The following is a 13,900-nucleotide window of genomic DNA, read 5'->3' on the forward strand; positions in this document are numbered from 1 at the left end:
ATGCAAAGTACTCATTTAGTACCTCGCCCATTTCCTCTGGCTCCGCACATAGATTCTCTTCTCTGTCCTTGAGCGGGCCAACCCTTTCCCTAGTTACCCTCTTGCTCTTTATATACGTATAAAAAGCCTTGGGATTTTCATTAATCCTGTTTACCAATGACTTTTCATGACCCCTTTTAGCCCTCCTGACTCCTTGCTTAATTTACTTCCTACTGTCTTTATATTCCTCAAGGGATTCGTCTGTTCCTAGCCTTCCAGCCCTTACGAATGCTTCCTTTTTGACTCGGCTCACAATATCCCACGTTATCCAAGGTGCCTGAAACTTGCCAAAATAATCCTTCTTCCTCACAGGAACATGCCGGTCTGGGATTCTAATCAACTGACGTTTGAAAGACTCCCATGTCAGATGTTGATTTACCCTCAAACAGCCGCCCCCAATCTAAATTCTTCAGTTCCTGCCTAATATTGTTAGAATTAGCCTTCCCCCAATTTAGCACCTTCACTTGAGGACTACTCTTTTCCTTATCCACAAGTATCTTAAAACGTACGGAATTATGGTCACTGTTCCCGAAATGCTCCTCTACTGAGACTTCGACCACCTGGCCGAGCTCATTCCCCAATACCAGGTCCAGTATGGCCCCATCCCTAGTTGTACTATCTACATATTGTTTCAAGAAGCCCTCCTGGATGCTCCTTACAAATTCTGCCACATCCAAGCCCCTAGCACTAAGTGAGTCCCAGTCAATATAGGAGAAGTTAAAATCACCCACCACCACAACCCTGTTACCAAAATCTGCCTACATATCTGCTCCTCTACCTCCCGCTGGCTGTTGGGAGGCATGTAGGCCCAACATCGTGACTGCACCCTTCCTATTCCTGAGCTCCACCCATATTGCCTCGCTGCACGACCCCTCCGAGGTGTCCTCCCCCAGTACAGCTGATATTCTCCTTAACCAGTAATGCAACTCCCCCACCCCTTTTACATCCCCCTCTATCCCGCCTGAAGCTTCTAAATCCTGGAACATTTAACTGCCAATCCTGTCCTTCCCTCAACCAAGTCTCTGTAATAGCAACAACATCGTAGTTCCAAGTACTAATCCAAGCTCTAAGTTCATCTGCCTTACCTGTTATACTTCTCGCATTGAAACAAATGCACTTCAGACCACCAGTCCCGCTGTGCTCCGCAACATCTCCCTGCCTGCTCTTCCTCTTACTGGCCTTATTTACTAGTTCCCCCTCATTTATTTCACTTGCTGTCCTACTGCTCTGGTTCCCACCCTCCCGAGTGACGCTAGCAAACCTCGCAGCCAGGATATTTGTGCCCCTCCAGTTTAGATGCAACCCAACCTTCTTGTTCAGGTCCCATCTGTCCCTGAAGAGATCCCTATGGTCCAGATATCTGAAATCCTCCCTTCTACACTAGCTGTTCAGCCACGTGTTTAGCAGCACTATCTTCCTATTTCTAGCCTCACTGGCACGTGGCACAGGGAGTAATCCCGAGATTACAACCAGAGCGGTCCTGTCTTTTAACTTTCTACCAAACTCCCTAAACTCCCCCTGCAGGACCTCGTCACTCTTCCTGCCTATGTCGTTGGTATCGATGTGTACCACAACCTCTGGCTGTTCACCCTCCCCCTTCAGAATGCCCCCTGTCCGTTCAGAGACATCCTTGACCCTGGCACCAGGGAGGCAACATACCATCCTGGAGTCTCTTTCATGTCCACAGAAGCGCCTATCTGTGCTCCTGACTATCGAGTCCCCTATAACTATTGCTCTTCTGCACTTTGTCCCTCCCTGCTGAACAACAGTGCCAGCCGTGGTACCACTGCTCTGGCTGCTGCTGTTTTCCCCTGATAGGCCATCCCCCCTAACAGTATCCAAAACGGTATACTTGTTAGAGAGGGGGATAGCCACAGGGGATTCCTGCACTGACTGCCTGCCCCTTCTAGCGGTCACCCATCTATCTGCCTGCACCTTGGGTGTAACCACTTCTCTAAAACTCCTGTCTATGACGCTTTCTGCCACCTGCATGCTTCTAAGTGCATCCAGTTGCCGCTCCAACCGATCCATGCGGTCTGTGAGGAGCTGCAACTGGGTACACTTCCTGCAGATGTAGTTGTCCGGAACGCTGGAAGCGTCACGGACTTCCCACATCTCACAGGTGAAGCACTTCACCCCTCTAACTGACATTTCTAGCACTAATTAATAAATTAATTTCAGATAAATACTTATTAAATCCTTACTAAATTGTTATAATTAACTATATGGTCCCTAGTGCTAGATTCCTACTATAAATATTAAATGCTAACTAAATACAGTAATCTCCTCCCTCTGGTTTAGTTACTCTACTTATTGGTTAATTAGGGTTTTAATCAATTTTTATCAATGTTTTATTTTCAAATTCAGTAAAAATTCCCTACCAGCCAATCAGGTCACAGCTTTCCTGTGACGTCACTTTCAGTTTTTTTTTACCAGAAGTTTTTTATACTTACCGGTCCGGAACTCCGCCCTCCGAGTCTTCCCCCAGTCAGCTGTGCTCTTTGGAAGCTCTCGGCTCCCCTCACTGAGGACAGGTAGGAAGTGAAAGGAGCTCCTCACTCCCTCCTCACCGAACTTCCTCAGTTACCAAACTTCCACTATAGCACTCTAATGCAACCCAAGTCAGCACTCCAGTGTAAACAAAGTCAGCACTGTAAGATGGCTCACTTTTATACTGACTGACTCTAGCCCCTGAAAACTGGTTTAAGCCAATTCTCTAATTAACAAGGTGCAGCTGCAAGCAGAGCCTGAGTGAACCCTGTTTAAAGCTGGTCTAAAACTCACCTTCTCCAACCCTAACAGCAACTTTTAAGTTAATCTGCTAAATAAAAGACAGATTAGATTTAAGATAAAATTAACCCTTAATTATCCTCAGTTCCCAAACTTCCACTATAGCACTCTAATGCAACCCAAGTCAGCACTCCAGTGCAAACAAAACAAAATTTCATAGGGATCAATGCTGGCACCTTCCTCCTCCACATGGCTGACTTCCTCGGTCAGCTGAGGCAGCTGGGAATGGGCTTGTTCCTAGTCACTGGCCCATCTAACAGGCTGAAATGTGACTAGGACAGAGTTTACTGAGCTGGGGCCTGGAAGAGTTCATCTCAGCTGATTTCAGTCAAACACCTGATGGGCTATTGGCTAATCATCTTCCGAACAAGCAGCACAAAATCAAAACAATATGTGACGAGAGGGGAACAAAGAAACAAATTGGCCATACCACCAGTGGAACCTGAAGCAGGGATGAGAGCTCATCCTGATCTTCAATGGATGTCTTTGGATGGACCAGGCCTCCCTGGTTACTGAAAGCACAGTAACTGCCCACCAGAACCTGCTCAGCAACAGTCTGTCGGAAAACCTCCACCTTCAGCACATCAGCCAAGATCTCCTCTGTCTCCTGCACAAAGAGGAAGAGAAAGGTGTTTAGTCCAAGAACTCTCACAACAACAGAAAGTGCGACAACTCATTGTGAATGGTAACCACACAGGCCATTCCCATCTCTACCTTGTGAAGTTTCACCATGCCTGGTAGGCTTCCCTAATAGGGCCTTGGATCTGTTAGTACGAGGTCTTAGTGGCTCTGTCCAGTGTAAAACCACACAGATCAAAACCACCCAAAAGCCTGGAGTGCTCCCAGCATCGGGGAAAGTGAACAGCAACCAGAGGGGAATGAGATCCAAAAGTGGGATTCCCCTCAGGTAAGGAAAGGGATATAAAAAGAGACAAGGGGCTGTACTTTGAACAAGTTCTTCCTTACATTCTTCCTCCACTTTCACAGCTGTGGCTCAGCAGTAGCACTCTCACCCCTTGGTCTTAAAGATATGGGTTCCCACTTCAGAGATTTTGAGCACATAATCTGGGCTGATGCTCCCAGGGCAGGAATGAGTGAGCGCTGCAGGGGCAGGACCGAGGGCAGTGCCGCAGCGGCAGGACCGAGCGCAGTACCGCAGCGGCAGGACCGAGGGCAGTGCCGCAGCGGCAGGACCGAGGGCAGTGCCGCAGTGGTGGAGGGGCAGGACCGAGGGAGTGCCGTAGTGGCAGAGGGGCCATTCTATGGATCAGCAAATTGGCTGTTATAATCCCTACACCACAATAGTGACTACTCTTCAAAAATGCTTCTTCAGTGGCAAAGCGCTTTGGGATGTCCTGATGGTATGATAGGTGTGATGGAATTGCCAACTTCTCTGCAGAATTCAATTTATTTGTAAAAACGTAAGCAGAAAATACAAACTGAAAAATAGCAGAAATAGGAATAAATGAATCCCTAACTCAAACAAGGCAGAGTTTGTATAATCTGGGAAAAAATAAATAGAGGACTTAATAAACAAAGCAAAATCCTCAGTATTCAGCTTGATATCCCAGCTACAACAAACTCAGTGACCAGCGTTGCTTTGGCTGCACAGCTAAATGTCGGTTGCTCGACTTAGATTCGTTGCAAGCTATGTATTAAATATATTATTGTACCCCAGGCTCTGATGGGACCCGTGCAGTCAAATAGAACGGCAATGGGGAGTTGTGGAATGAGGATGGTTTTACAGTTCAGTAAAGTTTGAATTTGTTGACATTCTGCCTGTTACAAAGTGACTGGACAGATAATGCTGACAAAGCGTGGGACAAGATGCCAACTTGTGGCCCTGACTGCCCAGTAAGTGAATACAATACCACAGAGTGTAGGAAGGGCCAGTGGAATACCAGGCCTGTGCTGAGTGAGATGTTAACTGCCATGAAGGCCACACGGAGATTCAGCCTCATCATCCCAGTGTCAGCCAGGAGTCCAGGCTCTGATCACACGCTTGCATCTGGATAGCTGGGTGGGGCTCCTGTGGTCAAATAGTCTGATGTTCAATATCAGGGCTAATGTGACAAGTGGCAACGAGCACTGGTATTGCTGAGTGCGAGCAGCCACTGTCAATTCTACAGCGTGAAGAGGCAGAGAAATAGCTATTGCATTGTGACTGACACTAATATCCAACAAACAGATTCCCCATTAGCTTTTTGTAAATGGAAAAACTGTAGAGTCTTTAGATTCATCACATGTTCATTGTATGTGAACACTTTAACAAACTCAAATGTGAAAATATACTGAACAAAAGAGTTATAAATAATTTGAAAGCAGTATGATCCTGTAAAGGTGCAAGTACCACACAGTCTGATCAGATACATCATTGTCACAAAGACAATACAGATAAAGCAAGATTATTACTACTTGCTTCAATTCTTTCACAACCTGTGGGTTTCGTCGACAGTTACTGCAAAGAGTTTCAAAAATACAAAGCATTTTTAAAAAAATCAGAAGTGACCCTAAGGAAAGCAATGGATTTTGACATATTGATTTTAAGAAAGCCTTTGAGGAAGTACCACATAAAAGGAGCTGGTTAACAAAATTGAGGCTCATGGAATAGGAGGCTCAGTGTCTCATTGGATTAAAAAAAACAAACTTAAGGACAGAAAACAGCGAGTCTTGGTAAATGGTTGTTTTTCAGACTGAAGGATTGTAGTGGTCAGTGCGAAGACTGCAGCTTTTTTTGATATACATGAGTGATTTGGAGATTGGAATAGAGAGTAAAATTTCAACATTTAAGAACCATTTTGAAATGCCATAGCATACAAGGCTACGGGCCAAGTGCTGGAAAATGTGATTACAATAGATAGGCTTGATGGCTGGCATGGACACGGTGGGCCGAAGGGCCTGTTCCGTGCTGTAGAACGATGACTCTATGGACACGGTGGGCCGAAGGGCCTGTTTCCGTGCTGTATAACGATGACTCTATGGACACGGTGGGCCGAAGGGCCTGTTCCGTGCTGTATAACGATGACTCTATGGACACGGTGGGCCGAAGGGCCTGTTCCGTGCTGTATAACGATGACTCCATGGACACGGTGGGCCGAAGGGCCTGTTCCGTGCTGTATAACGATGACTCTATGGACACGGTGGGCCGAAGGGCCTGTTTCTGTGCTGTATAACGATGACTCTATGGAGGTGTTGCAGACAGTGAGGATGATACCAAGCAACTGCAAGAGGACACAGATAGGCTAGCAGAATGGACAGGCAAGTGGCAGATGGATTTAATAGAGAAGTGTGAGGTGATGTATTTTGGCAGAAGGGGTAGGGAGAGGCAATATAGACTAAATGGTGCAGTTTTAAAGAGTGTGCAGGGACAGAGACACCTGGTAGTTCATGTACATAGATCTTTGAAGGTGGCAGTAGTTAACAAAGCATATGGGATCTTGGGCTTCATAAATAGAGGTATTGCATACAAAAGCAGGGAGGTTATGGTGAACCTTTATAAAGCTCCAGTTAGGCCCCAACTAGAGTATAGCATCCAGTTCTGGTCACTACATTAGGAAGGATGTGAGGGTCTTTGAGAGGGTGCAGAGGAGATTTACCAGAATGGTTCCAGGGATGAGGGATTTTAGCTACAAGAACAAAGAACAAAGAAAATTACAGCACAGGAACAGGCCCTTCGGCCCTCCAAGCCTGCGCCGATCCAGATCCTCTATCTAAACATGTCGCCTATTTTCTAAGGGTCTGTATCTCTTTTCTTCCTGCCCATTCATGTACCTGTCTAGAAACATCTTAAAAGACGCCATCGTGCCCGCATCTACCACCTCCGCTGGCAACGCGTTCCAGGCACCCACCACCCTCTGCATAAAGAACTTTCCACGCATATCCCCCCTAAACTTTTCCCCTTTCACTTTGAACTCGTGTCCTCTAGTAATTGAATCCCCCACTCTGGGAAAAAGCCTCTTGCTATCCACCCTGTCTATACCTGTCATGATTTTGTACACCTCAATCAGGTCCCCCCTCAACTCCGTCTTTCTAATGAAAATAATCCTAATCTACTCAACCTCTCTTCATAGCTAGCGCCCTCCATACCAGGCAACATCCTGGTGAACCTCCTCTGCACCCTCTCCAAAGCATCCACATCCTTATGGTAACGTGGCGACCAGAACTGCACGCAGTATTCCAAATGTGGCCGAACCAAAGTCCTATACAACTGTAACATGACCTGCCAACTCTTGTACTCAATACCCCGTCCGATGAAGGAAAGCATGCCGTATGCCTTCTTGACCACTCTATTGACCTGCGTTGCCACCTTCAGGGAACAGTGGACCTGAACACCCAAATCTCTCTGTACATCAATTTTCCCCAGGACTTTTCCATTTACTGTATAGTTCACTCTTGAATTGGATCTTCCAAAATGCATCACCTCGCATTTACCCTGATTGAACTCCATCTGCCATTTCTCTGCCCAACTCTCCAATCTATCTATATTCTGCTGTATTCTCTGACAGTCCCCTTCACTATCTGCTACTCCACCAATCTTAGTGTCGTCTGCAAACTTGCTAATCAGTCCACCTATACTTTCCTCCAAATCATTAATGTATATCACAAACAACAGTGGTCCCAGCACGGATCCCTGTGGAACACCACTGGTCACACGTCTCCATTTTGAGAAACTCCCTTCTACTGCTACTCTCTGTCTCCTGTTGCCCAGCCAGTTCTTTATCCATCTAGCTAGTACACCTTGGACCCCATGCGCCTTCATTTTCTCCATCAGCCTGCCATGGGGAACCTTATCAAACGCCTTACTGATGTCCATGTATATGACATCGACAGCCCTTCCCTCATCAATCAACTTTGTCACTTCCTCAAAGAATTCTATTAAGTTGGTAAGACATGACCTTCCCTGCACAAAACCATGTTGCCCATCACTGATAAGCCCATTTTCTTCCAAATGGGAATAGATCCTATCCCTCAGTATCTTCTCCAGCAGCTTCCCTACCACTGACGTCAGGCTCACCGGTCTATAATTACCTGGATTATCCCTGCTACCCTTCTTAAACAAGGGGACAACATTAGCAATTCTCCAGTCCTCCGGGACCTCACCCGTGTTTAAGGATGCTGCAAAGATATCTGTTAAGGCCCCAGCTATTTTCTCTCTCGCTTCCCTCAGTAACCTGGGATAGATCCCATCCGGACCTGGGGACTTGTCCACCTTAATGCCCTTTAGAATACCCAACACTTCCTCCCTCCTTATGCCGACTTGACCTAGAGTAATCAAACATCTGTTCCTAACCTCAACATCCGTCATGTCCCTCTCCTCGGTGAATACCGATGCAAAGTACTCGTTTAGAATCTCACCCATTTTCTCTGAGTCCAAGCATAACATTCCTCCTTTGTCCTTTAGTGGGCCAATCCTTTCTCTAGTTACCCTCTTTCTTCTTATATATGAATAAAAGGCTTTGGGATTTTCTTTAACCCTGTTTGCTAAAGATATTTCATGACCCCTTTTAGCCCTCTTAATTCCTCGTTTCAGATTGGTCCTACATTCCCGATATTCTTTCAAAGCTTCGTCTTTCATCAGCCGCCTAGACCTTATGTATGCTTCCTTTTTCCTCTTAGCTAGTCTCACAATTTCACCTGTCATCCATGGTTCCCTAATCTTGCCATTTCTATCCCTCATTTTCACAGGAACATGTCTCTCCTGCACGCTAATCAACCTCTCTTTAAAAGCCTCCCACATATCACATGTGGATTTACCTTCAAACAGCTGCTCCCAATCTACATTCCCCAGCTCCTGCCGAATTTTGGTATAGTTGGCCTTCCCCCAATTTAGCACTCTTCCTTTAGGACCACTCTCGTCTTTGTCCATGAGTATTTTAAAGCTTACGGAATTGTGATCACTATTCCCAAAGTAGTCCCCTACAGAAACTTCAACCACCTGGCCTGACTCATTCCCCAACACCAGGTCCAGTATGGCCCCTTCCCGAGTTGGACTATTTACATACTGCTCTAGAAAACCCTCCTGGATGCTCCTTACAAATTCTGCTCCATCTAGACCTCTAACACTAAGTGAATCCCAGTCAATGTTGGAAAAATTAAAATCTCCTATCACCACCACCCTGTTGCTCCTACATCTTTCCATAATCTGTTTACATATTTGTACCTCTATCTCACGCTTGCTGTTGGGAGGCCTGTAGTACAGCCCCAACATTGTTACCGCACCCTTCCTATTTCTGAGTTCTGTCCATATTGCCTCACTGCTCGAGTCCTCCATAGTGCCCTCCTTCAGCACAGCTGTGATATCCTCTTTGACCAGTAATGCAACTCCTCCACCCCTTTTACCTCCCTCTCTATCCCGCCTGAAGCATCGATATCCTGGGATATTTAGTTGCCAATCATGCCCTTCCCTCAACCAAGTCTCAGTAATAGCAATAACATCATACTCCCAGGTATTAATCCAAGGTTAGGGGTTAGGTTGGAGAAGCTTTGTTTGTTCTCCTGGTAGGAAAGGAGATGGGGGGGGGGGGGGGGAGATTAGATAGAAGTATACAAGATTCTGACAGGTTTACATAAGGTAGACAAGAAAAGCTATTCCCATTGGCTGAACATTACAAGGACTGGGGGACACAGATTTAAGGTTTTGGGCAAAAGATGCAAGACGTGAGGAAGAACATTTTTTACACAGCGAGTGATAATGACCTGGAACTCGCTGATTACGAGGGTGCTGGAAGCAGAGACAATGAATGATTTGAAAAGGAAATTGGATGGCCATTTGAGGGAAATAAACTTACAAGGCTACGGAGATAGAGCTGGGAAATGGGACTGATTGAATTGCTCTGTCGAGAGCTGGCAATGGCTTGATGGGCTGAATGGGCTGCTTCTGTGCCGTTAAAACTCTATGACTAAACAAAACATTAATGAATGCAGAAAATGAAAGTGTTTCACTGTTATGGTGCAGAATTCTTCTGTGTTTGGGATTTGGGGCAGTGCTATTCACAAGCTCTCTATCAAGGGACCCTGTTATCAAGCAGTGCACTTACAGGGGAGCTGTTTCCAGGAAAGCACTGTGACAGTGGTAAGGCAGAGGCTGGGCATCACCTCACATGACAAGCTCTTGATCAACATTGAAATCATGGGCAGCTGCTCAGTGGCCCTTGGTCTTTGGATCCTGGGGCGACCTCTGCCTCCTAAAAGTGCTCTGTTGGTTTGTCTTTCTGGAAAGCAACAGAAGGAGTAGGCAGAGCACTGAATTCCAGCTCCACTTTTGATAATCTTCACATGCTGGGCAGGCCATGACTGACACAAGTAGTCTCAGGCTGCACTAGGATAAAAAAGCGAAACCACAAGATGCACCATGAGGCCGTGTTAACGCCTCTCGGAAGGCAGTGCTCTCACCTTTAGGTCAGGAGGCTGTGGTTCCAAGCCCCCCACTGCCATCCCATTGTATAAATTAGACAGACATTGCAATGTAGCACTGAAGGAACACTGCACTTTCATTGTCATATATCTGATGACAGTCAACAGCCCCAAGAGTAGGGAGTTCTCTGTGCCCGGGTCATCACCAAAGGCAAAGTCACCCACTTCACTGATGTTCGTGGAGCAGCTGCAATTGGTCTATGTAACAATCACAGAATTGTTACAGCGCAGGAGGTGGCCATTCAGCCCATCGCGTCTGCACCAGCTCTCCAAATGAGCAATTCACTTACTGCTATTTCCCGCCTTCTCCCCTGAACCCTGCACATTCTTCCTTTTCAGTTAACAGTCTAATTCCCTTTTGAATGCCTCAATTGAACCTGCCTCCACCACACTCTCAGGCAGTGCATTCCAGACCTTAACCACTCGCTGCGTGAAAAAGTTTTTCCTCATGTCACTTTTGCTTCTCTTGCCAAATACTTAAAATCTGTGCCCTCTCATTCTCGATTCTTTCACGAGTGGGAACAGTTTCTCTCTATCTACTCTGTTCAGACCCCTTATGATTTTGAATACCTCCATCAAATCACCTCTCAGCCTTTTCTCCAAGGAGAACAGTCTTAACTTCTCCAATCTAAATCATAACTGAAGTTCCTCATCCCTGGAACCATTCTTTCTGCACTCTCTCCAGTGCTTTCACATTCATCCTATAGTGCAGTGCCCAGAACTGGATGCAATACTCCGTAAGGGAAAGGTTAAGACAATGCCAACATTCCTTTTCTCTTTTTCAGTGGTGCAACTGAAGAGTTGCAAATGTGCAGCTTTGCTCCTCAGCCTGAGGAAGGAGTGGAGTTGGGGTGGTGGGAGCATGCATTTTACCTCTTCTTTACTGACCGGTTAACCCCTGCAGCGTGTGTGTGTGTGGATAGTGGGCAAAAACAGTTTCAAGGTCCAATAGTTTGCCGTCAAGGCTCACACATCAGGAATGGTCACTTGGGTGAGGTCACAGCAGTGTCCTGTAAGAGGGGATTACTAGGGAAATTCCATATTTTAATTGAACCCTAAGCTGCAATACCCAGGAACAATTTAAATTATTTGAGATGAGTAAAGAAAAATAAATAAAACCTGCAATCGTGCACTGCTGAACTCATTAGGATGGCCCAAATACAATGATTGAAGCCAAAGGTGATCAACAACGCTGACCACCCATACCCAGTGGGTATGTTACTATGCTGAGGTGCTGCCAAGGCACGTGGGTCAGGGACCAGCAGGTGCAGCTCAAGCTATACCCAAATTCAAACAGTTTGGCAGTGAAACGGGACTGCGGGAGCTGTGAATTATTGTTTAAAGTTACCATAAGTTGACATATATTAACCACACCATCAGTGCCAGTTCTGCAGCTTGCAATGCCACACTTCGGAAGCACAAATATTAACCCTTTAGCACAGATGGAGCTGTAGCAGTGTGGGTCAAGACAAGACAGGAAAGCAGGTTGGTGATTTTTGAGGTTTCCTTCCCCTCTCTAAACTAACGCAGTGGTTTAAACTGGGGCCAGAAAACTATAAAGTACTGTACTAAATTTACAGCTTAGCTAGTTAAACAAATTAATAAAATGTCAATTAGGGTAGGTATAACAGTAAGCGAATTAATTTTTTATTCATTCATGGGATGTGGGCGTCGCTGGCTAGGCCAGTATTTATTGCCCATCCCTAATTGCCCTTGAGAAGGTGGTGGTGAGCTGCCTTCTTGAATTGCTGCAGTCCATGTGGGGTAGGTACACCTACTGTGCTGTTAGGAAAGGAGTTCCAGGATTTTGACCCAGTGACAGTGAAGGAATGGCGATGTGGTTCCAAGTCAGGATGGTGTGTGACTTGGAGGGGAACTTGCAGGTGGTGGCGCTCCCATACATTTGCTGCCCTTGTCCTTCAAGGTGGGAGAGGTCACCGGTTTGGAAGGTGCTGTCGAAGGAGCCTTGGTGAGTTGCTGCGGTGCATCTTGTAGATGGTACACACTGCTGCCACTGTGCATCGGTGGTGGAGAGAGTGAATGTTTGTAGATGGGGTGCCAATCAAGCAGGCTGCTTTGTCATGGATGGTGTCGAGCTGCTTGAGTGTTGTAGATGGTGGACAGGCTTTGAGGAGTCAGGAGATGAGTTACCCGCCGCAGGATTCCTAGCCTCTGACCTGCTCTTATAGCCAAGGTATTTATATGGCAACTCCAGTTCAGTTTCTGGTCAATGGTAGCCCCTAGAATGTTGATAGTGGGGGATTCAGCGATGGTAATGCCATTGAATGTCAAGGGGAGATGGTGAGATTCTCTCTTGTTGGCGATGGTCATTGCCTGGCACCTGTGTAGCGTGAATGTTACTTGCCACTTATTCAGCCCAAGCCTGGATATTGTCCAGCTCTTGCTGCATTTCTACACGGACTGCATCAGTATCTAAGGAGTTGCGAATGGTGCTGAACATTATGCAATCATCAGCAAACATCCCCCCTTTTGACCTTATGATTGAAGGCACGTCATTGATGAAGCAGCTGAAGATAGTTGGGCCTAGGACACTACCCTGAGGAACTCCTGCAGTGATGTCCTGGAGCTGAGATGATTGACCTCCAACAACCACAAACATCTTCCTTTGCGTTAGGTATGACTCCAGCCAGCGGAGAGTTTTCCCCGATTCCCATTGACTCCAGTTTTGCTAGGGCTCCTTGATGCCATACTCGGTCAAATTCTGCCTTGATGTCAAGGGCAGTCACTCTCACCTCACCTCTCGAGTTCAGCTCTTTTGTCCATGTTTGAACCAAAGCTGTAATGAGATCAGGTGCTGAGTGGCCCTGGCGGAACCCAAACTGAGCGTCACTGAGCAGGTTATTGCCAAGCAATAAAATCACTTTACTGATGATTGAGAGTAGACTGATGGGGCGGTAATTGGCCGGGTTGGGCTTGTCCTGCTTTATGTGTACAGGACATACCTGGGCAATTTTCCACATTGCCGGGTAGATGCCAGTGTTGTAGCTGTACTGGAACAGCTTGGCTAGGGGCAAGTTCTGGAGCACAGGTCTTCAGTACTATTGCCGGAATATTGTCAGGGCCCATAGCCTTTGCAGTATCCAATGCCTTCAGTCGTTTCTTGATATCACGCAGAGTGAATCAAATTGGCTGAAGTCTGGCATCTGTGATGCTGGGGACTTCAGGAGGAGGCCGAGATGGATCATCAACTCAGCACTTCTGGCTGTAGATTGTTGCAAATGCTTCAGCCTTATCTTTCGCACTGATGTGCTGGGCTCCCCCATCATTGAGGATGGGGAATTTTGTGGAGCCATCTCCTCCAGTTAGTTGTTTAATTGTCCACCACCATACACGGCTGGATGTAGCAGGACTGCAGAGCTTAGATCTGATCCGTTGGTTATGGGATCGCTTAGCTCTATCGCATGCTGCTTATGCAGTTTGGCACGCAAGTAGTCCTGTGTTCTAGCTTCACCAGACTGACACCTCATTTTGAGGTATGCCTGGTGCTGCTTCTGGCATGCCCTCCTGCACTCATTGAACCAGGGTTGGTCTCCTGGCTTGATGGTAATGGTAGGTTGGGGGATATGCTGGGCCATGAGGTTACAGATTGTGGTTGAGTACAATTCTGCTGCTGCTGATGGCCCACAGCGCCTCATGG

The 13,900-nt window shown here is 46.6% G+C and overlaps 1 protein-coding gene across 1 annotated transcript in view; it reads right to left on the minus strand.

Annotated features, from left to right (window-relative positions):
• Positions 1–13,900, minus strand: part of eif6 (eukaryotic translation initiation factor 6) — a 161,083-nt gene that overhangs the window by 43,415 nt on the left and 103,768 nt on the right. The window contains exon 4 of the mRNA XM_068048745.1: positions 3,260–3,436. Coding sequence (XP_067904846.1) covers positions 3,260–3,436 — 177 coding nt within the window. The remainder of the gene's footprint in view (positions 1–3,259; positions 3,437–13,900) is intronic.

The sequence above is a fragment of the Heterodontus francisci genome, chromosome 16 (genome assembly GCF_036365525.1).
Source record: "Heterodontus francisci isolate sHetFra1 chromosome 16, sHetFra1.hap1, whole genome shotgun sequence".
NCBI classification, from domain to species: domain Eukaryota; kingdom Metazoa; phylum Chordata; class Chondrichthyes; order Heterodontiformes; family Heterodontidae; genus Heterodontus; species Heterodontus francisci.